This window comes from Phodopus roborovskii, unplaced genomic scaffold (assembly GCF_943737965.1).
Source record: "Phodopus roborovskii unplaced genomic scaffold, PHOROB, whole genome shotgun sequence".
NCBI lineage: Eukaryota > Metazoa > Chordata > Mammalia > Rodentia > Cricetidae > Phodopus > Phodopus roborovskii.
Window position 1 is genome coordinate 741,567 of NW_026126599.1, and position 21,869 is coordinate 763,435.

At 49.8% G+C, this 21,869-nt stretch overlaps 3 protein-coding genes across 4 annotated transcripts; 2 read left to right on the forward strand and 1 right to left on the reverse strand.

Moving 5' to 3' along the window:
- The first annotated feature begins 15 nt into the window (after positions 1 to 15).
- On the forward strand, positions 16 to 8,876 carry Taf6 (TATA-box binding protein associated factor 6). 2 transcript variants are annotated; one of them, XM_051205209.1, is made up of 15 exons: positions 16 to 83; positions 3,123 to 3,338; positions 3,586 to 3,672; positions 3,788 to 3,941; positions 4,150 to 4,206; positions 4,318 to 4,437; positions 4,859 to 5,004; positions 5,110 to 5,187; positions 5,308 to 5,409; positions 5,521 to 5,703; positions 6,274 to 6,348; positions 6,452 to 6,577; positions 7,567 to 7,740; positions 7,912 to 8,109; positions 8,356 to 8,876. In XM_051205209.1, exons 2-15 carry the CDS (start codon positions 3,183 to 3,185, stop codon positions 8,734 to 8,736), a joined length of 2,037 nt encoding a protein of 678 aa, XP_051061166.1. In that variant the 5' UTR covers positions 16 to 83; positions 3,123 to 3,182; the 3' UTR covers positions 8,737 to 8,876. The 2 variants fall into 2 exon arrangements, with proteins under 2 accessions (XP_051061166.1, XP_051061165.1); XM_051205208.1 differs by lacking the exon at positions 16 to 83 and adding an exon at positions 140 to 283.
- Ap4m1 (adaptor related protein complex 4 subunit mu 1) lies at positions 8,844 to 14,481 on the reverse strand. The gene is made up of 16 exons (XM_051205210.1): positions 14,339 to 14,481; positions 14,008 to 14,072; positions 13,827 to 13,915; positions 13,379 to 13,485; positions 13,205 to 13,301; positions 12,209 to 12,319; positions 12,043 to 12,123; positions 11,281 to 11,343; positions 11,132 to 11,198; positions 10,994 to 11,047; positions 10,779 to 10,885; positions 10,588 to 10,682; positions 10,296 to 10,340; positions 9,568 to 9,618; positions 9,362 to 9,473; positions 8,844 to 9,269 (listed from the first exon to the last, which is right to left on the reverse strand). Exons 2-16 carry the CDS (start codon positions 14,063 to 14,065, stop codon positions 9,045 to 9,047), a joined length of 1,362 nt encoding a protein of 453 aa, XP_051061167.1. The 5' UTR covers positions 14,066 to 14,072; positions 14,339 to 14,481; the 3' UTR covers positions 8,844 to 9,044.
- Mcm7 (minichromosome maintenance complex component 7) lies at positions 14,364 to 21,849 on the forward strand. Its single transcript, XM_051205207.1, has 15 exons — positions 14,364 to 14,511; positions 15,795 to 15,874; positions 16,562 to 16,726; positions 16,816 to 16,940; positions 17,013 to 17,193; positions 17,484 to 17,621; positions 17,946 to 18,095; positions 18,286 to 18,400; positions 18,492 to 18,623; positions 18,805 to 18,888; positions 18,997 to 19,390; positions 19,658 to 19,741; positions 20,305 to 20,473; positions 21,233 to 21,342; positions 21,498 to 21,849. The coding sequence occupies exons 1-15, from the start codon at positions 14,481 to 14,483 to the stop codon at positions 21,697 to 21,699; spliced, it is 2,160 nt and encodes a 719-aa protein (XP_051061164.1). The 5' UTR covers positions 14,364 to 14,480; the 3' UTR covers positions 21,700 to 21,849.
- Positions 21,850 to 21,869: the final 20 nt, after the last annotated feature.

Genomic DNA, 21,869 nt, shown 5'->3' on the forward strand with positions numbered 1-21,869 from the left:
GTCTTGGCTCTGGGCTTCCCCGCCTCGGTTTTGTGGCGCCTCCCGTAGGTCCTGGCAGCTAGGTAGTGAAGACACAGATTGAAGTAATTAGGACATAATAATGTTATCTTTACACATATAAGTAGAATGTAATTTTTATATAATTTAGGACTGTGACACGAGATGACCTATCTTGATGTAGGGAAGAGCAGTGATAAGCCCTTGGCTTCTGCCAGGACCTACTCTTGTCAGGGGGCGGGGCCAAGATGGCGCCGAGCGCCGGGTGAGCGGCGCTTTGGCAGCGGTGAGAGGCTTTTACTGCTCCCAGTGCTTGGCTGTCGGGGGAAGGTCTGAGGTGTATCCGTGAAGAGACCCCTTTGAAAGGGCCATGTGAGAACTGGGAGGAGGACGGTTGGTTGTGTGTCCGTGCTCGTGGGGACTCTGTGCGTGTTTGCACTGGAAGGAGGTTGGGGAGATGTAGTGGATTGTGAGCCTCCTGTAGCGCTGCCCGGGGAAATCTTCGAATCAGTTCTCTTCTGAGGAAAACGGTGCACAGATCTAGCCCAAGCTGTCCGTCCTCTGAGAAGTCTTACTGTCGCTTCCACTGATCTGAGACACTCCTGAGGCTGTTAACAGTGTTTTATGAACCCTTAGTGACAGAGGGTACCGCAGTGGGACTGGGACACGACTACTTGTTGTATACCTGACACCAGGTACAGAGTATGTGCTGAGTAATTGTATTCCCTGTAGACGAAATTTAACAAAAGTCTGAGAAGACCTGGGGTGGCTTGGAAAGAACCAGTGCACTTTGGCCTCTCTTCCCCTGTCTCCCTAGCACTCAGTTCTGAACTGAACACTCTTGGGGTTGATGTTCCTTATATCCAGTGTCAGGCAAGCTCCTTTCCTTTTGACCGCAGAGTAAACTCTAAGCTTGAGTCTGTGTCTTTTTCATTTTGGTAATTGCTATTTATAGAACACTTTCACCCTTAAGACTTAAAATTCATTTGTTTTAACAATGTCCTAGGTACCAATCTAGGCACCAAATAGGTCAGTGAACATAACAGACATATCCCTGGCCACCGGTGAGGTCAGGATGATAAACAAGAAGAAATGATAGCTAGACTTGGTGCTGCTGCACAGCTGGAAAGGCAGAAGGATCTCAATTTCTAGGCCACAGAGTGAGTTCCAGACTAGCCTCAGCAAAACTGAGACCCAGTTGTGGAGTAGTTTAATATGTAGAAGGCCCTAGACTTAATCTGGAGTGAGGTCGTGTGGGTGTGTGTGTGAAGAAAATATGGCAAAGAAGTACAGGCACTTGGGAGTGGAGGCCAAAGGACTAGGAGTTAAGATCAATGTTGTCTACATAGTGAATTTGAGGCCATCCTGGGCTACATGAGACCCTGTCCCTAAAGAATGGGGGGTGGAGTCGTGTAGCCAAACTCACTTGGGAAGACAACAGTAAAAACTATAAAACCAAGTGTCTGTCCATTTTAAAGGACAGCAAGGAGAATGATGTGACAGAATAAAGTGGGAGAGAGAAGGATCGGTGATCAGAGATATGATGAAAGAAAACTGAAAAGGAAAGGAAAACAAACAAACATTTAGACAGGAATGTGCTGCATAGCCCAGGCTGTCTTCAAACTTGCTTCAGCCTCCAGAGCGCTGGGATTCAAAGTGTGCACTATGTAGACTCTCACTCTGAAGCATATCCTGGTGTGAAACTCAAGACAGTCCATTGAAATTAGAAGTGTTAACCCCAACACCTGGACAGGAGACATTTTGAAGGGAGGACTTTGGAAGGGTTTTATGGCAAAGGGGAACCATTACAGCAAAGAAATGGTAATCTAGTGTATATTTGGACAGCAGCACTCTGGTTTTCAGGAGTAAATGCAGGGAAGAGCAGATGGAGAACACCTTGTCCAATGGCTCTTAGTTCAGCAGGTAACGGGTGATGGTCACCTAGGCCAAAAAGGGTCTGGTTAGGCTGCCTAGTGCGTTTTGAAATAGTGCTGGGAATCAAACCCAGGCCCTTGTGCATGCCAAGTACTCTACCACTGAGCTGCATCTTCCAGCCCTTGCCTGATGGATTTGATTCAAGGGTCCAGCTAGGAATGAATTGTGCTGGGTGTGGTGACCCATGCCTATAGTCCCAGTACCTGGGAGGTATAGATAGCAGTATCAGGAATTCAATTTTGACCTCAGCTATTTATGGAGTAGGAAGCCAGCCTGGGCTACAAGAGGCCTTACTTAAAAAAAAAAAAAAAAAAAAAAAAATGTCAGGTAGTGATGCCACACTTCTCTACTCCCACCACCCAGGATGCAGAGGCAGTTGGATCTCTGAATTTGAGGTCAGCCCAGTTTACAGAGCAAGAGCAAGTTCCAGGTCAGTCAGGGCTACACAGAGAAACCCTGCCTCGGAGGAAAAAAACAAAAACAAAAAACCCCATCAACAACAAAAAGGAAAACAACAAAAAACTGGTGTGGAGATGTAGCTCAGTTGTTAAGAGTATTTGCCTAACAGACACAAAACCCTTAGTTCCATCTCTAGTACCACAAAAACTAGGTGTGGAGGTGCATATCTATAATCCCAGCCTTAGGAGAGTAAAGGCAGAAGGATCCAGAGTCAAGGCTGTCTTGTTACTGAGTTTGAGACTAGGCTAGGCTACAGAAATCCTGTTCACAAAAGTAAGATAAAACAAAACAAATTGTCACTAGTCACAGCAATGCGTGTGTATAATCTCAGTGCTTGAATTGCAGAAGCTGAAGCCAGGTGTGGTGCAGCCTTTAGTCCTAGCACTGGGGAGACAGAGGCAGGCAGATCTGTGACTTCAAAGCCAACCTGGTATACAAGACAAGTTCTAGGACAGCCAGGACTATTAACACAGGGAAACCTTGTCTCAATTAAATTAAATTACATTAAAAAAGAAGAAAGACAGAAGCAGGAAGCTGGAATTAGAAGTATCTGGGCTAAATAGAGATTCCCTGTGTCCAAAAAATTTCAAAATAAAGAATAAAAGACAAACCAAGTTGTTGGGTGATAGCATTGCTTTAAAGATAAGCTGAAGTTGAAGCCAAGCAGGGAGGGAGCTCAGGTTTAGGCTTTGAATTGTTTTCCTTTTTATTTTGTCCTACCCCACTTCCAGAGGCTCCATCTGTCCACCCTGGGGTGGCACCCTTCCAGGGACAGGAGTTGAAATTCCAGCATGGCCGAGGAGAAGAAGCTGAAACTCAGCAATACTGTGTTGCCCTCTGAGTCCATGAAGGTGGTAGCAGAATCCATGGGCATTTCTCAGATCCAGGAGGAGACTTGCCAGCTACTGACAGATGAGGTCAGCTACCGCATCAAGGAGATTGCCCAGGTAACCCTTCTGCCCAGCCTTGCTTTGTGTTAAAGATCCCGCTTATTGTATAACTGAGGATGACCTTGAACTTCTCATCCTCCTGCCTCCAACTCCCATTGCTGTGATTCCAGGTTGTACTACTATGCTGGTTATGTGATGCTGGGCATTGAACTTGGGTCCTTGTGCATGCTAGGCAAACGCTTTACCCACTGAGCTATATCCCTCGAGGTCTTAGATTAACATCTCTTCTTCTCCCAACCCCTAGGATGCTTTGAAGTTCATGCACATGGGGAAGCGACAGAAGCTCACTACCAGTGACATTGACTATGCATTGAAATTAAAGAATGTGGAGGTGATTTGGAGGGGCGTAAAGGGGACAGGAGGCTTCTGAGTCGGGGAGACGGTGCACATGTAGTGATACCTCCCTTGGCAATTTCTCATGCCTTTCTCTGTCTTTCTCGATATAGCCACTGTATGGCTTCCATGCTCAGGAGTTCATCCCTTTCCGTTTTGCCTCTGGTGGGGGCCGGGAGCTCTACTTCTATGAGGAGAAGGAAGTGGACCTGAGCGATATCATCAACACCCCTCTGCCTCGGGTGCCTCTGGATGTCTGCCTCAAAGGTGGAGGAAGGGTAGAGCTGGGTGCGCAGGGAGGAGGGGAAGGAGGCATGTGATTGGTAGGAGCTGCACACGTGAAGAAACAAATATCCAGTGTGAGATCCCTGGTGAATGGCAAGAAGGGGACCGGGAAGGAACACACACCTTCCTTCATATGGGGTGACTTCCCAGTGTCCATGCCCAGGAACTCAGTTTGACATCTTCCTTACAGCACATTGGCTGAGCATTGAAGGCTGCCAGCCAGCTATTCCAGAGAATCCACCTCCAGGTAACATTTTCCGTGCTAAAGCCAAGTCTCCTTTTTCTCCTGCCTCATCCTTGGTCCTGTGGGGTTTCTCCTGCCGTTTCATCACTCCTCCTGTGACCACTTTCTCACCAGCTCCCAAAGAGCAGCAGAAAGCTGAGGCCACGGAACCCCTCAAGTCAGCAAAGCCAGGCCAAGAAGAAGATGGACCCTTGAAAGGCAAAGGTCAAGGGGCAGCTGCAGCTGATGGCAAAGGTCAGGATCCAGGCCAGGCCTCTTCCTACTCTTATTCCAAAGCCAGATGATCCTCAGTGAAGTGGGTGTAGAAGCCTAGAGAAGGGCTATGTGTTGTGAGGGTTCTGGAACTTGGTATGTGTGTGCACACATGTGTATGTGTGTTACTATGTCAGGTTCAGGTAGGGGTGTTTGTGTGTGTGTGAGAGAGAGAGAGAGAGAGACCAAAGGATCATTTTAGCTATCAGCCATCTTGTGATGTCTACTTGGGTTTTTTGTTTGTCTTTTTATTGTTCTTGGTTTTTTGTTTGTTTGTTTTTGTTTTTCAGTATGGGTTCTGGGCATTGAATTCAGGTCCTTATGCTTATAAGGCAAGCACTTTGCTGACTGTGCCATCTTCCTAGCCTGAACTTGCTTTTTCAAGTCTCCCCAATTCACACAGGAAAAGAGAAGAAAGCACCTCCCTTGCTGGAGGGAGCCCCTTTCCGCCTGAAGCCCCGAAGCATCCATGAGCTATCTGTGGAACAGCAGCTGTATTATAAGGAGATCACAGAAGCCTGTGTGGGATCCTGTGAGGCCAAGCGAGCGGTAAGCCTGCCCTCTGGGCTGCCTTCACACACAGAGAGAATCCTGGAACAGTGGCACTTTTCCTACAGAAAATGGTCTCACCTGACTCATTGCCCCCTCCTATAGGAAGCTCTGCAAAGCATTGCCACGGACCCGGGACTCTATCAGATGCTACCACGGTTCAGTACCTTCATCTCTGAGGGGGTGAGAGAACTGCGAAAGGCCAGATCGAGGATGAGGCTCCAAGGAAGGGGGTGGCAAGTGGAGTCCATCTGAGGGTTTCCCTCTGTGCCCCCTCCCCACCAACAGTTTTCCCTCCCTCAGGTCCGTGTGAATGTAGTTCAGAATAACCTGGCCTTGCTCATCTACTTGATGCGCATGGTGAAGGCCCTGATGGACAACCCCACGCTGTATCTAGAAAAATATGTGAGTGGTCTCGCCTACCTCCTACCTTTTCCAAGGTCAAGGCCCCTTCTGGCAACTGCACCACAGGAGATCAGGTATCGTAAGTGGCTGACAGTGCCTGGTCTCCCTCAGGTGCATGAGCTGATTCCAGCAGTAATGACCTGCATTGTGAGCCGACAGCTTTGCCTGCGGCCCGATGTGGACAATCACTGGGCACTCCGGGATTTTGCTGCCCGTCTAGTGGCCCAGATCTGTAAGCATTTCAGCACAACCACCAACAACATCCAGTCCCGGATCACCAAGACCTTTACCAAGGTGAGCACCAAAAATGTATCAGGTGAATCAGATGATGCAAATCATCCCTCTAGGGTTAGCCCCCAGGAAAGAAAGAGCTTCACCCATCTGGCAGTGCAAAGATACCCAGAACATGGGACAGAGACTGGAGCCAGGGAAATTGGGTTCAAGGGACTTGCATCTCTATGTCTTAATGCTTTGTGTTTATAGGTGATGTCAGTCCTTAGCAATTAGCCTTTTCGTTTTTGAAACAGGCTGTCATGTACCCCATACAGGCCTTAAACTCTCTGTAACTGAGGATGGCTTTGAACTTTTTGTGTTTTGCTTTTTTGAGACAGGGTTTCTCTGTCCTGGCTGTCCTGGAACTTGCTCCGTAGACCAGGCTGGCCTTAAACTCAACAGAGATCTTCCTGCCTCTGCCTCCTGAGTGCTGGGATTAAAGGCATGCACAACTGCCTGGCAGCTTTGAACTTCTAATCTTCCTCTCTCCCTCCTGTGTACCAGGATTGCAGACATGTACTACCGGCAGGTCTGGTTTAGCAGTTAGCCTTTCAAACCCTTTTCATCTGGGTTTTCCTTCTTTCTCTACAGAGCTGGGTAGATGAGAAGACTCCATGGACAACTCGATATGGCTCCATTGCAGGCCTGGCAGAGCTGGGACATGATGTTAGTGCCCAGGGCAACGAGCCGGGAGAGGGGCAGTTACATGTGGGGTGGGAGAGACCTCTGGGGACCTTCTGAACTGGCTTCGCCCCTTCCTTCCCACTAGGTGATTAAGACGCTGATTCTGCCAAGGCTGCAGCAGGAAGGGGAACGGATCCGCAGTGTCCTGGACGGACCAGTGCTGAGCAATATTGACCGTATAGGAGCAGACCATGTGCAGAGCCTTCTCCTGGTGACGAACCCCCACCGCACCCTCTCCTTCCCATCAGCCCCACCACTTCCAGCTCCCACAAACACGGCTACAGTGTTTAGCAAGCACGAGGCACATCTTAATTCTTTTACTTTTCAGAGGTCAGCACTGTTGTGTACATGGAGTTAGGCACGGACAGAAACGAGAAGCCTAGTAGCCACTAACTTCTGGACTGCACTGTTCTCATGAGCTTCTGTCTCCCTACACAAGGCGCATGAGCACCCCATGCATCTCATCACCACATACAGCAAATCCTGTCCATTCCAGCCCATCCAAATAGAAGGAAACAGTCTTTTGTTTTTTATTTGTTGACTTACAGATGGGGTCTTGCCTTGGCTAGTCTGGCACTTGTGAGGTAGACCATGCTGGCCCCATGGCAATCCTGCTACCTCTGCTTTCTTGAGCACTGAGATTACAGCAGTGTACCACCACACCCACTGAAACCATCCCCTTTTATTCTTAGATTTTTTTTGTATGTTTGTTTGAATGTATGCCATGTATACAGGTGCCCACAAAAGCCAGAGGAGGATGACAAATCTCCTGGAACTGGAGTTCTAGGTGTTTGTGAGCAACCAACCTCTGGAAGAGCAAGTGCTCATCTAAATTTCTGAGCCACCTCTCTAGTCCCCCATTCCCTTTTGTGTGTGCTGCTGGGAATTGAACCTAGAGCCACACAGATGTTTTCAAAGCACTGTACCAATGATCTATATTCCCCTTGGCGCTCTTTCTTTTGAGACATTCTATCTACCCGGGCTAGCCTGAAGTTCTCTGTACTCTGGCTCGCATAAACTCAACTCAACAATCCTCCTGCTTTATTGAGCATGAGTTCTGGGACCCTCACACCCAGCTCAGATGTGTTCCCTATGGAAGAGTGTAGCTTTTCACTGTGCCCTGGCTCTAACAGGAGCGGTGGGGAGCTCCTCTCTCACGTTTGCTACAGAGTACCAGCCCTCACTTTGCCTTCTCTGCAGAAACACTGTGCCCCAGTACTGGCGAAGCTGCGCCCTCCACCCGACAATCAGGATGCCTACCGGGTTGAATTTGGATCCCTTGGGCCCCTTCTCTGTTCCCATGTGGTGAAGGCCAGGGCCCAGGCTGCTCTACAAGCTCAGCAGGTCAACAGGACCACACTCACCATCACACAGGTCAGATGCTAAGGGAGGAGGCTGACAGGAAATATGCTAGGTTTGGGACAGGACTGGCGACAGCCAGCAATCTCAGGGAGCCTGACCCCACCCCCACCCCCAATGAAGAAGCAAGAGCAAGCACAGCCCAGGTCTGCCTTCAGGGTTCACATTTTCTGTCTTTCTTCATAGCCTCGGCCCACACTGACCCTCTCACAGGCTCCTCAGCCAGGCCCTCGTACCCCTGGCTTATTGAAGGTCCCTGGTTCCATTGCCTTGCCTGTCCAGACACTGGTGTCTGCTAGAGCTGCTGCCCCTCCTCAGCCTTCTCCTCCTCCAACTAAGTTTATCGTAATGTCCTCATCTTCCAGTGCCTCATCGACCCAGCAGGTATGTGGGGCCAGGGTAAGGGATGTGAGGAGCTCCTGGGGAAGCCTTAATCCCTCCAGGTCCAAACCCAGAAGGTATAAGGGCCACTTGTCAGGAGCTTAGCGGCCTCAAGCTAGCAGCAGTCTCCTGGATCCTGACTATTCATTGCAGACTGCAAGGGATGGTGGGAACAGGGGCAAAGACAGCATGAGCCCGGGCCTCCCAGGTGTAAGGTACACCGGTCATGCTGCCTTCCTTTCTCCCTAGGTCCTATCCCTCAGCACCTCAGCTCCTGGCTCAGGCTCTACCACTACCTCTCCTGTCACCACCACAGTTCCCAGCGTGCAGCCCATCGTCAAGCTGGTCTCCACTGCCACCACCGCACCCCCAAGCACAGCCCCTGCTGGTCCTGGCAGTGTTCAGAAGTACATCGTGGTCTCCCTTCCCCCCACAGGGGAAGGCAAAGGAGGCCCCCCTTCTCATCCTTCTCCAGTCCCTCCTCCGTCTTCTTCACCATCCCCACTTGGGGGCAGTGCCCTCTGTGGGGGGAAGCAGGAAGCGGGGGACAGCCCTCCTCCAGCTCCAGGGACTCCAAAGGCTAATGGCTCCCAGCCTGCTGGACCTGGCTCCCCTCAACCTGCTCTGTGATGATGTCACATCTGCCGACCTCCACTTCTGCAGAATCCTGCACGCACAAAGAACGCGTGAGGGAGGAGACTGTTTCCCCCAGTGACTTTCTTTTTAGATACTGTACAGTAAGTTCCTCAGAATAAAAGTTGGATTTGTAAGTTTGTGAGCCTCCCTGCAGCACATACAACAGAAAGGGTGAGTCCATGGAACCTTCCTGGTCTTGAGACTCTTCCTGTTCAGATCCAAAGACACAAGAAAGAAAATGTCCTCTTCCTGTTCAACCGCCTGCTGCTGACTTGGCTGTCTGTAATCTTGTTTGGGAAGCTTCAAATCCGAATTACATAGGCGTTGCTGTGGCTCAGATGTCGTACCCACTTGTGAGGGTTGGCACTACCACAGGTACTAAAGGACAGCCTAAGGAATCGAACCTGGAGGCCAGAGCATGTGTGCCGAGGGAGTTCAAAGGAGAGGCTGGCAGGACCCAGGCCCAAGGGGGGCGCCGAGGGGGAGGGTCCATGGCTGGGAGGCCCCTGTGAGCCAGGGACATCCATCTGTAAGTGAAACAGAAGATGTGAGGGTAGACAGCTACCTGGTACCAGGACTGGACTGTTGCAGAAGGTGCATGAGGACTGAAAATAATTACCTGGAAAAGACCTGAAAGTTGAGAGCCTCCTTGTACCCGGGGCAGGTCCCAGTGGAGGGCCCCTTCTCCCAGCTCTGCCTTCTGATCTGGGCTGCTCAATTCCTGAGACAGGCTGGAGGGTGGACAGGAAAGATGCTCAACTAAGTGGCTACCTCCTTGGTAGAGCAGGGGCTCTACCAGGGAGTCTTCCCAGCAAGCATGCTGACCTGACTACCCCTCGAGGCAGGGGGAGGTGCAGATGAATGTTGAGAGCTTGGCTGCAAAGAAGAAAAGAAGAGTCAACCCCAGGGTGGCAGTGTCTTACCCTGTTTGCATTGTTCTTGAGACAGTGTCATGCAACTGAAGAAGACTTTGAACTTCGGATTCTCTTTCCTCTAGTGCTAGGATTATAGGTGTGCATACTACACTTTGTGCAGTGATGAGGATCAAACCCAGGGCTTTGTGCATGCTAAGCAAGCATTATACATGTCAATCTACATCCCCAGCCCCTGCTTAAGGTCCCAACAGGAGTTCAACACAGATACATTCCCTCATCTAACCCTCTCCCAAATGCCACAACCTCTGACTCAAGTGGAATTTAAACTTGGTAGATGCAAACACTGGTTTGTTTTGAGATGAGATCTCACTGTGAAGCCCAGACTGGCTTCAAACTTGTGATTCTCCTGCCTCAGCCTCCCAACAGCTGCGATTATTGGTATACATCACACAACAGAGCTTTAGTGGACCCATCTGCAGGAAGAATTAGCAGGCCTTTGGTCCTGTTTCCTGTCCTATATAGTTCAACTGGACTTGAGTAACCCCCACTCTTATGTTTTGTTTTCAAATTCCCTATATATTTGAGATTGGCCTTAAACTCCTTTCTGTTTCTACCTCCCAAGGGCTGGCACTATAAGTGTGTGCCACCATACCCAATTTGACCAGCCCCAATTCTTACCTCTTTGGGGGCAGGTCACACCGTAACTTCAGGTAAATCTGGAGCCTGGAAAAAGTGGCATTCAATTACTTGCACTGTATCCTACTGGCATTCCATCACTGCTCATCTGGGGCCTCATGGGAGGCTGCATAAGTTGTACCCTAACACGGAAAAGGGCTAAGATCCATCCTAAAATACTAGCTAATTTCCCACCTGCATCCTATCATCTCTACTGCCACCCTTCCAGATTAACCCGATCCCCTCCATATTAGGCCTTGGCTTAGAGGAGTTCTAAAACACAGAAATGTCTCACCGGCCTGAGCCTGGGTCCCACTGGACGGAGGGAAAGAGCCGGAAGGGGAGTGGTGAGGGGAGGTCATCAGAGAGCTGGTATCTCATCACAGTCAGCTGAGGCCAGAGAGGAACAGGTCAGCATGGTCTTGCACTGATACTGCCTCCCTCCCCTCGGATGAATGGAATACACCAGGCTACCCTGAACCTGACCTCGCCCTGAGGTGGCTGCAGGCGGAGGATCCGATGAGACTCAAATTCATCAAGATTGACAGAACTATGGAATGACACCTCATCAACTCGAATTCCTGGCCCATAACCTGAAAAGAGAAGAAGATGGCTCTCCCAACCTGTGTTTGGAAGGGAAGAGACATTTCCAGTGTTTCTCCATGACATTTTCGGAGAGAAAAAACTCATGCTCCCCTTACCTCTCAGTTCTGACTTCCCCACACAAAATTCTTCTGTCAAGCCAATGTACATCTCTGTGGGAGGAAAGGACATGAAGGGCATCAAATACCACCACACATCACCAGGAAGCCCGTACCACACTTAACCAGGGTCCTCACCAGAACCACTAGGAAGGAAGCTCTTGAGCCGTATCTCTCCTTGGACATCCACCTTCAACAATGAGCCCTGGGCGAGGGAAGGAAGTTAAGGCTCCTCTTTCTCCAAGTCCCATTTCCCTTCAACTCCAGGGGTAGGAACCCAGACTTACATTAGCTGCAATCAGTACAGACAGCCTCTCGACCACATCTAAAAACACTTCATTCTTTTGGCTCTAAGAAAGAGAGGGGGTTGAGTTGTGGTGGCTGAAAATCTGTTCTAAAATATACAAACAATGCCGGGCATGGTGACACATGCCTGTAATCCCAGCGCTTAAGAAGCTGAGGTAGGAGGATTGCTATGAGTTCAAGGCCAGCCTGGATTATTTTGCAAGAGCCTGGGTTACAGATGAGATCCTGTCTTAAAAGAAAAAAACAAACCAAAAATGAAAGAACAGGGACTCCAGAGATGGCTCGGTCAGTAAAGTACTTGCCAGGCGAATGTGACAATCTGAGTGTGATCCCCAAAATCCATGTGAAAGTCAAGTGTGGGGATAGGAGCCTGTAATACCTATACTAGGGAGTAGTCAGTGAGCTCCAGGCTAATGAGAGGCCCCGTGTCAAAGGAGGTGAACGGCATTCCTGAGGGTGACATCAAAAGCCTAGTCCTTTGGCCTCCACACAAATGCAGGCACCTCACGTACACACATAAAATAAGAAGCATAAGGAGGGTAGCTGAAGTGAGCCCTGGCATAGGAACCCAGGGATAATGGAAGGAATACAATGTCAAAAGGAGTAGAAACCTAATTTCTTGGACTCTGGGGTGTTAGGACAAAACACGCGCACGCGCGTGTGCACACACACACACACACACACACACACACACACACACACACACACACACACAAGTCTGGCCTCACTGATGTGTCCCTTACCTGGTCAGAGCGACTGGACAAGACTGGGCGACTGGCAGCACTGCTTGGGGCCACTCTGTTCTGCTGCGTCTCTGCCCCAAACTGTAAAGCACCCAAGGCAACCAATCCTCAGCTTTGAGGCTCACAGACAACCCTGTTGGCCCCTCCTCTTTTCCCTGCTACTGACCAATCCAACGCTGCTGAGGTCAAAGAGGCTGAAGGGCTTGCTGACCACAGCTTCGGTTTGGATGAAGTTCCTCAGCATTTCCGTGGATGTAGTCTGCACATAGCCATAATCCTAATGGACAGAAGGAGTGAAATGGAGTGGATTTTGCCTCCTACCACAAAACTCTACGATAGAAGGGAGGACATTCCTTCAGGGAAGCAGGGGACAAGAGAGGGAAGTCCTTGGGGCTGTGGAGATGGGCCAGTGTATAAAGGGCTTGCTGAGCAAGTGTGAGGACCTGAGCTCAATCCCCCACACTCAAGTGAAGAAAAGCCGGGTGTGACCATGGAGATCAGAGAGGGAGACAGAAGAGTCCGGGGAGCTCGCAGGCTACCTAGTTTAGTGTACACGCACTGAGAACAAAGAGACCTTGCCCCTTTTTCTTTTTGTCTTTTCCTTTCTTCTTCTCCCTCCCACCCACCCAGTTTTTCAAGACAGGATTTGTCCATGTAGTCCCGTGTAGTGAGTTCTGGAACTCACTCTGTCAAACAGACAGGCCCTAAACTAAGAGATTCACCTGCCTCTGCCTCCTGAGGGCACGCCACATTAGACTTCTTTTTCCAGTGTTTTGAAACAAGGTCTCACTATGTAACCCTGGGTGCCTCAAGCTCATTATGTAGACCAGGCTTGCCTCAAAACTAAAGTGATCCATCTGCTTCTGGGTGCTGGTACGTTAAAGGTATGCACCACCATAACCAGCAAAGGACTTTCTCTTGAACATGGTAGAAAGTAAGGACCAATACTCCGACAGAAAAGACAAAGAGCGGGATCCTGTGAGATAGCTCAGCTGGCAAAGGTGCTTGCTACCAACCAGCCAACCCGAGTTCAATGCCAGGGACTCACAGTAGGAGAAAACTGTCTCCAACAAGTTTTCCTCTGTGGTGTGGGCAACCATATACATACACACACAACATGAGTAAATACATTTTAAAAAGGAGGAAAATCTTTGGGTTTTACCAGTACTTCATCCAGCAGTTCGTAGACAAGAGCCACATTCCGTGAGATGGTCCCCTCGTTGAGTGAGCCACAGTAGTCACCCAAGAGAGTGGCTAACCTAAGGAAACACAGTTGAGTGAGTGTGAATAAACCTCTCAGGCCCTGCTTCTTGGGTGCCCTCACAGGCCCACTCACCGGGAAAGCAGCTCCAGGAGGCTGAAAGGAGAGACGTTTTCGGAGGTTGTGGCCACCAAATAGAGACCACTGTGTCTGATGTGAATGAAATGACGGTCATCGTGATACTGAGGCAGAGTTGTGGAAAGTGGCATTAAAAGACCAGAATTGCAGTAACGCGGCCCATGAGATGGCACCCTAAGGTTGCTACTAGTGATAGCAGAAACTGTGACTTTGGGCGATCCCCAAGACCTCTCAACTATGTGGCCTCCTAACATGTAACTTACCTCACAGAGTTGTTGACAGTCAAGAGATAGGGGTGCAAGACTCTTTCTGCCATCTTGTTAGCTCTCAATACACTTGGAGAAACGTATGCCCTCCCCTCCCTGAAAGCTTGCTACCAAACAACCCTTAAAAGGGAGAAATGAGACATCCACCAAGCCCCTGCTCGCCAGCCACATGTGGTTACCATGACAACCGGGGACTCGCCTCCAGGCAGTCCCGTCAGCTTCCGGTAAAAGAGCTCGGCCACATCACGACCACCACTGTCCCCGCGAACTGGAAGGGTAGTTAAGGAACAGGCAACACAGAATGACTCTGGGGCTCGATTTCTACCAGCTACTCCACCCCGTCTCGCGGCTCCAGGATACAGTCTTTGTAAATGAGCGGGTCCCCCTTGGAGGACAGGATGAAGAACTGGGAAATCATGGCCGTTCTGGAGGACAGACAAGAAGACGGTGAAAGTTGAACCCACCCCGCCCTGCGGTCGCGGAACAAAAGGACGCACGGAGGCTGGCCCTTTAAGAAACACTCCTCCCACACCCACGCCGGCGAGCAGTAATTTTGAACCGCGGGAAACCGGGTGCCCAACCCGCCAGGGCCTAGCAATCTCCCTCTGGCCCTTCCCCTCGTTCCCTGTCACTCAACTCAGACTCGTCCAGTGATTGGTTAAAATTGGTGCCTATTCTGATTGGCCCGTACTCAGCGGCACAGGTCACATGGGAGGCGACGTTTCGCGCCAATTTCGGTTGGTCCGCTACATCGCCCCGCGCGCTTCTTCTGTGCTTCCTCAGAGTGAGACTTCTCCGTTCGCCAGTTCCCTGTCGCACGGTCCCCGGCAGCGATGGCGCTTAAGGACTACGCGATCGAGAAAGGTGATATGCTATAGGGCTGGGAGCGGCGTTCTTCCAGGGAAAGTTCTTTACCTGCACCTGTTGAGGGGAGCTGGAATCTTGAGGGGACCCGGGGTCTGTGACTCTGGGGACAGACAGGCGGACTGCGCCCGGGACAAGTGTAGCCGGGCATGAGGATGGAAGCAATCCTGCCTGGAAAGGTGCTTTGGCTTTGTGATGGGGAGGACCCAGCGGAGGCCACATAGAGGAGGGGCGCTCCAGAGAGATGCTGGGTGACGTGGAACCTTCAGTACATGGCCCGAGGGCCCGGGAAAACCAGGCCTTCCTCTGCGCTTTGGGGCGCTGGAGAATTCCCGCGTCCACTCGAGACGCGCCAGAGTTCGGAGGCGGGGCTTGCCTGGCCGCTACGCGCCGAGATTGGTTGTTTTAGGCCGCCCTCCAAGCGGAAGTAGAGGCGGGCGGAAGTGGCGCTACCCCTTCGGAGGGAGTGTCGTGTGTAAACAGTGTCCTTCCGCGCGGTGGCCTCCGAGATAGCTGCCGTGGGTAGGGGCGTGCCTGGAACTGAGATGCTGAGCGCCCGGCGGCGGGAGGTGGCAGTGAAGTGGACCCGAGTGGCCCTTTGGCGTGCCGGCCAATCGCCGCACGGCCACCCGCCTGGGGCGGAGGAATCCTGAGCTGTGAGGCGGCTGGAATCCGGGCCCATGTGCTTCTTTGTTTACTAAGAGCGGAAGCAGTGGCGGGAGCGGGGTGTGGGGTGCAGAGAAGGCCTAGTGGCGGACGTCTAGGCGGGAGCAGAAGAAAAAGAGTTACATTACACTGGTGGAAGTGGGGACGAGAGGCTTGAGTCGATTGTGTGCGAGCTGAATGAACTGAAGAAACTGAGATTCCTAACTAAGGCAGTGAGTGAAATTCTCTTGGGAAACTTGGGGTAAGACTCTTTAACTGTCCGGGGACCTATAGTCTTCCCCAGATAAAATCAGACTTGTGAAAAGGAGTACTGCCTGCTTGGGGGAGAACGAGGTAGGCTTGTTTTGAATGTTCATTTAACTAATTAGTTTTTAGGTCCCTTTATTAAATGAAAGTGGGTTTCTTAAAGAATCGGAAGGGAAGATTGTGTCTGAAATATTTGGTACATTATTGTGTGTGTTGCACGTGGGTGTTAAGACACAGGCGGGAGTGTGTTCTCTTCCAGCAGCCTGTGGGTGGGTCCCAGGGATTGAACCCTGATGGTCAGTCTTGGCAGCAATGATTTTTACAGCTCACTGTTCACTAAGATTTGTGTTTGATTTTATGTTTATTTGTAGAAAAAGTTAGGAAGTTCCTACAAGAGTTTTATTATGATGATGAACTTGGAAAGAAGCAGTTCAAGTATGGAACCCAGTTGGTAAGTCCCAGGATTGGTTATGCGGAGTTGGGCTGGCATGTAAGAACTTATACAAGGTGGCCTACCTTGTTACAGCAAGTATGGATATGGGTGAATTGGTTTTGATTGTTTTGTAGAAAGTTTATTTCTTTTAAGCTTTGGGGTTTGTTTGTTTTTTTTTTTAACTGAATTGTGTTTATTTGTTTATGTGTGGGCTCACATGGATATGGAAGTCAAAGGGACAATTTGTGGAAGTCCATCTTCTCACTGTGTGGGTTCTGGGGATCGGACTCACTTCTTCAGTCTAGGTGGCAAGTGCCTAACCTGTTGAGCCATCTCTCCCACTCCTGGCTCTTGGTTTTAAGAGATAGTATTTGTGTGGCACGGGCTGGCTTCAAGAACACCTTACGTGGTTAAATAACTGAGGTTGGCTTTGAACTCCTAATCATCCAGATTTGTATGTCCCAAGTGCTGGCATTACAAAGCACACCCCCATGCTAGACTGTAGAGGCTAGTTTAGCAGAGTACTTGCCTGTTTGTGGGCATAACACCACATTCATAAAAACTGTGTTTACAGGAGTTAAGAGAAGTTCTTTTCAGAGCTGGAAAGTCTCTACTGTGTTCTTTCCTCTCTAGGGGTTGGCTGGTGGCTTTTTGTGAGTGCAGTAAACTTGATCCTAACGTATTACTGTCTTTTCCTTGCCTCAGGTTCATCTGGCTCATCGGGAACAAGTGGCATTGTATGTGGACCTAGATGATGTAGCTGAAGATGACCCTGAGTTGGTCGACTCAATTTGTGAGAATGCCAAACGCTACTCAAAGCTGTTTGCTGATGTTGTACAAGAGCTTCTGCCTGAGTACAAGGAAAAGGAGGTAGGTTACTAGTTTTTGAGTTCTTCTGCCTGATACCCCATATACTCAAAATTTTATGTCCTGCCCCTCGCTTTTCCTTTCTTGTTTAGGTGGTAAATAAAGATGTCCTGGATGTTTACATTGAGCACCGACTGATGATGGAGCAGCGGAGCAGAGACCCTGGGGCAGTCCGGAACCCTCAGAACCAATATCCTTCTGAGCTGATGCGTAGATTGTAAGTGTCTTTGTGGGGAAGGTCAGGGACTTATTCTCCAGGACTTTGCTGACAAACCGTTTCTTTCTTTAGTGAGCTGTATTTCCAAGGCCCAAGTAGCAGCAAGCCTCGAGTGATCCGGGAAGTGCGGGCTGATTCTGTGGGGAAATTAGTAACTGTGCGTGGGATTGTCACTCGGGTCTCTGAAGTCAAACCTCGGATGGTGGTGGCCACATATACTTGTGATCAGTGTGGGGCAGAGACTTACCAGCCGGTATGTGCACAGTAGGAGAGAGGGAAGTACTTGTTTGGGTTCGTTGTTTTTGAAATAAATAATTGTCCCACTGATTATAATCTGTCAGTATCTCTCTGGCTATTGAAGAAAATGCTGTGGTATTCATTTTTAGTTGTCTGATAGTGAGCTGATCTTTCTGGTCATTTTGTTTTATTGATGTTTCTGCTTGACTCAGAATATTTCAAGGGGTCTTACACTTTAGAATGTCTCATCACAGCGCAGATGATTGTAAGGATCTTTTGATTTCCTGTTTCCTTTCTCTTGTCTAGATCCAGTCTCCCACCTTCATGCCTCTGATAATGTGTCCGAGCCAGGAGTGCCAAACCAACCGCTCAGGGGGGCGACTTTACCTGCAGACTCGTGGTTCCAAATTTGTTAAATTCCAGGAAATGAAAATTCAAGAACATGTGAGTTAGGGAAATGTGAATTTTACAGTTGGTTATGAAATGGCAGGAAGAAAGATGAGTGAAGAGCTAGGGAAGAGAAGTCATTTATAGTGCAAAGAAGGTTAAACTAGAATTTTTCATGCTTGCTTTTAGGCAGAAAGTCAGGAAGTGATTTAATTGAAATTTTTCTGGTTGAGTTGGGATGAGGGTAAGAGGTAAGACCTCAGCTTCCTGATTGTCTTGTAAGTCGGGCTGGCTGAATCTCAACCATGAAATGGGCTTCGGGGGCGAATTCGGGTCCTGTCCTTGTCTCATTTGCTTGTGTTCTGTCCCCAAACCACCTAGAGTGATCAGGTTCCTGTTGGAAACATCCCTCGTAGCATCACAGTGGTTTTACAAGGGGAGAATACGAGGACTGCCCTGCCTGGTGACCATGTCAGTGTCACTGGCATCTTCTTGCCAGTCCTGCGTACGGGGTTCCAGCAGATGGCACAGGTGAGGGAGTTTTCGGATGAGGAAATAGTTCCCTTGCCACCTTGCCTACCTGCTTGCTCTTAGAGTCACACCCTTCAAAGAGTAAAACCACTCTTCAGATGGAACTTGTGGTTGTGAAGACGTTTTTAGTTTCTAGTGATGGACAATTTAAAGGGAAGCCATTAATTAGTGTTGCCATTCTTCTGCCCAGGGTTTACTCTCAGAAACTTTCCTGGAAGCCCACCGGATTGTGAAGATGACAAAGAGTGAGGATGATGTAGCTGGGGCCGGAGAGCTGAGCAGGGAGGAACTAAAGCAGATTGCAGGTGAGGGGCCACAAGGGCAAGTTGGTAGTTTGAGTGTTAGCCTAGCTTTTGTCCTGAAGAAAGAAAATGGCTGTGGCTTAACTTTTTGCAGAGGAGGACTTCTATGAAAAGCTGGCGGCTTCTATTGCTCCGGAGATCTATGGGCATGAAGATGTGAAAAAAGCACTCTTGCTGCTACTAGTGGGTGGTGTGGACCAGTCTCCTCAAGGCATGAAGATCAGAGGTAAGAAGGGCAAGAGATAGAGGGTGGAGTGTTTGGAGGATGAAAAGGGATGATGAGTTGGCGTCGTGGTCCTAGAAGAAATAGTGTGGGGTTTGGGAGGGGAATTGGGTCTAGTGCTCTTCCCCTGTTGGTAGACAACTTGGGTTGAGCATGTCACTTAGGCTTCCTTCCTATTTTCCAGGAAACATTCACATTTGCCTTATGGGAGACCCAGGTGTGGCCAAATCTCAGCTCCTATCTTATATTGATCGTCTGGCCCCCCGAAGTGAGTATGAGCAGGGACAAAGCTTAGTGTTTGTTCGAAACACCAAAACCTCTGGAAAGCCTGGGGAAGCAGCTCCTTTCTTCAACAGAGCACTGTTTCTCTTTGCAGGTCAGTACACAACAGGCCGGGGCTCATCTGGAGTGGGGCTCACAGCAGCTGTGCTGAGAGATTCTGTGAGTGGGGAACTGACCTTAGAGGGTGGTGCCCTGGTGCTGGCTGACCAGGGTGTGTGCTGCATCGATGAGTTTGACAAAATGGCCGAAGCTGACCGCACAGCCATCCATGAGGTCATGGAGCAACAGACCATCTCCATTGCCAAAGCAGGAATTCTCACTACACTCAATGCCCGATGCTCTATCCTGGCTGCTGCCAACCCTGCTTATGGGCGATACAACCCCCGCCGCAGCTTAGAGCAGAATATACAGCTTCCTGCTGCTCTGCTTTCCCGATTCGACCTCCTCTGGCTGATTCAGGACCGGCCTGACCGAGACAATGACCTCCGGTGAATAAAGTACAATACCCACAGAGACAGCCCGTTTTAGTGCTTTGGGGGAGGAAGGTAAAATCAGAGAGCCACTCAATTTGTCTGTGCATGGGCACATAAAACACTATTCCTTGTCTACAGTTCCTAGGGAGATAGAGGGTTGGGACTGAGATGCTGAGGGTTTCCTGGGAGGCCATGCTGTAGAAAAGAGGTAGTGCTAAGAAGGGGTCCTGAGTCAGAACCTCAAGGTGTGTAGCTCTTAAGAATGTTGCCTGTGTTCTCTAGGTTGGCCCAGCACATCACCTATGTCCACCAACACAGCCGACAGCCCCCTGCCCAGTTTGAGCCTTTGGACATGAAGCTTATGAGGTAGGGGTAGGAGGTGATCTTGGGTCTCACTTTGTAGCCTAGCCCCACAAGGCAAGGGCATCCATTTTGTTGGTGTTTTTTTTTTTTTTTTGTGTTTTTTTTTTGTTGTTGTTTGTTTGTTTGTTTTTTGTTTTGTTTTGTTTTTCTGGTTTGGGATGATGGAGCTGCAGGCTATGATCCTGGCTACCATGAAGGCAGGAGGATCTTTAAAGATTTGTTGGTGATGTCCCATAATTAATGCCTTCTTCACCATCATCTGTCCTAGCAGTGAGGCAGGTACATCTTCTTGGCCATGTCCCAGTATCATAGTGATCTTTAGGTCTCTAAATTTATTTTCACTTGGTTTTTCTCCTTTGTGACAGTTCAGAGGGGTTAGGTCAGGTGGATTTGTGTTGCTTTTACAAATGTCATCTTCCTGAAACACTGGAAGTTACTTGAGCACTGGCAGCCCTGTTTGGAGAAGTCTCTCATTGATGCCCAAGCAAATAGCTATCCACTTCCTGCATAGACTATTAAGTGAGGAATCTATAAAGCACGCTTCCCACAAGCCTTGTTTTCCACAGACGGTACATAGCCATGTGCCGAGAGAGGCAGCCTACCGTGCCTGAATCTCTGGCTGACTACATCACAGCAGCATATGTAGAGATGAGGCGAGAGGCCCGGGCCAGTAAGGATGCCACCTATACTTCTGCCCGGACCCTGCTGGCCATTCTCCGACTTTCTACTGCTCTGGTGAGTGCTGTGTCCCTGCCAACTGGAAGGCTGACCCTTGCCTGCCACCTCACCTTAATGGCCCTCAGGCTGCCTCCTCCCTCCCACCAGCCCTGCTGGGGCTAAAGTGCTGACAGTGCAGATAGTGGTCCTCTCTGTGCTACCGCACTGTGGGTACTTGCTGCTCCAGCAGGGCACATACAACACCCATGGAGGGAAAAGGCTGCTTGCTACTTAAATCCAAGAGGGGCAGACGGACTTGAATTGCTGATGTCCCAGATATATGGTCTTAGAAATCTCCATTCTGTCCTTCCCTCTTGGACCCTGGTCATGGGGGCTCCAAAGTGCTGTTCGTGCAGGTAGTGTAATTACCTGACCTACTGCTGAGCTAGCACTTCCCGAGCCCTCAGGACACAACCTCTATTGACAGTGACCCTAGCTGAGCTCCCCAGGCTCCATTTGTCATGATGGGGAACCTAGAGGAGTTCAGAAGGGTCTGGTCTCCCTCACAGGACAGCTGAACACCTACCGGGACTGGCCAGTGTTGAGAGGCGGAGACTTGGGCAATTGCTGGAAGCTGCCCTGGGCATTGCACTTGTCTCGGTCTGACAGTGCCGGCCCAACACTGCAGATTGGGGGAGCAGGGGGGAGTCCCCTTTTTTTTTTTCCTATAAGTAGGCAAATTTGGCTTGCCCAGCCTTAAAGCTAGAGCAGCAAAGATCTTTGACTTCACCCCTTCCTCCCCTCCTCTCCCCATCTTTTCCCTGCCTTCCCCCTTAGGCTCGCCTCCGCATGGTGGACATTGTGGAAAAGGAAGATGTAAATGAAGCCATAAGGTTGATGGAGATGTCAAAGGACTCCCTTCTAGGGGAAAAGGGACAAACGGCTAGGTAAGTGTCTTAATGAAGATGAAATTTGGGGCATTTGACTTTATTGAGCGTTGTGGCTTCTGCTCTCATACAAGTTTGACCTCAGAACTTTGATGCGGATTGCTATTCTGCTTGGTTAGCCCTGCACACTGACAGTTTCCATCCATGTGTTTCAGGACCCAGAGGCCAGCAGATGTGATATTTGCCACAGTCCGTGAATTGGTCTCAGGAGGACGAAGTGTCCGGTTTTCTGAGGCTGAGCAGCGCTGCATATCACGTGGTTTCACACCAGCCCAATTCCAGGCAGCTCTGGATGAGTATGAGGAGCTAAATGTCTGGCAGGTCAACACTTCTCGGACACGGATCACTTTTGTCTGATGGCCAGCTTTGAGGTTTGAGGTTCACCCTTTGATGACCAGCTTTTAAGACCCTGCTTCACACCCCAGAGCGTTTGTTGGATGCCCCAGAGCAGATTGCATTTTCCCATACTGCACTTTTTTGTTAATAAAATGTTTTGACTGTTACTGTTTGGGCCTGGCTTCTGTTAA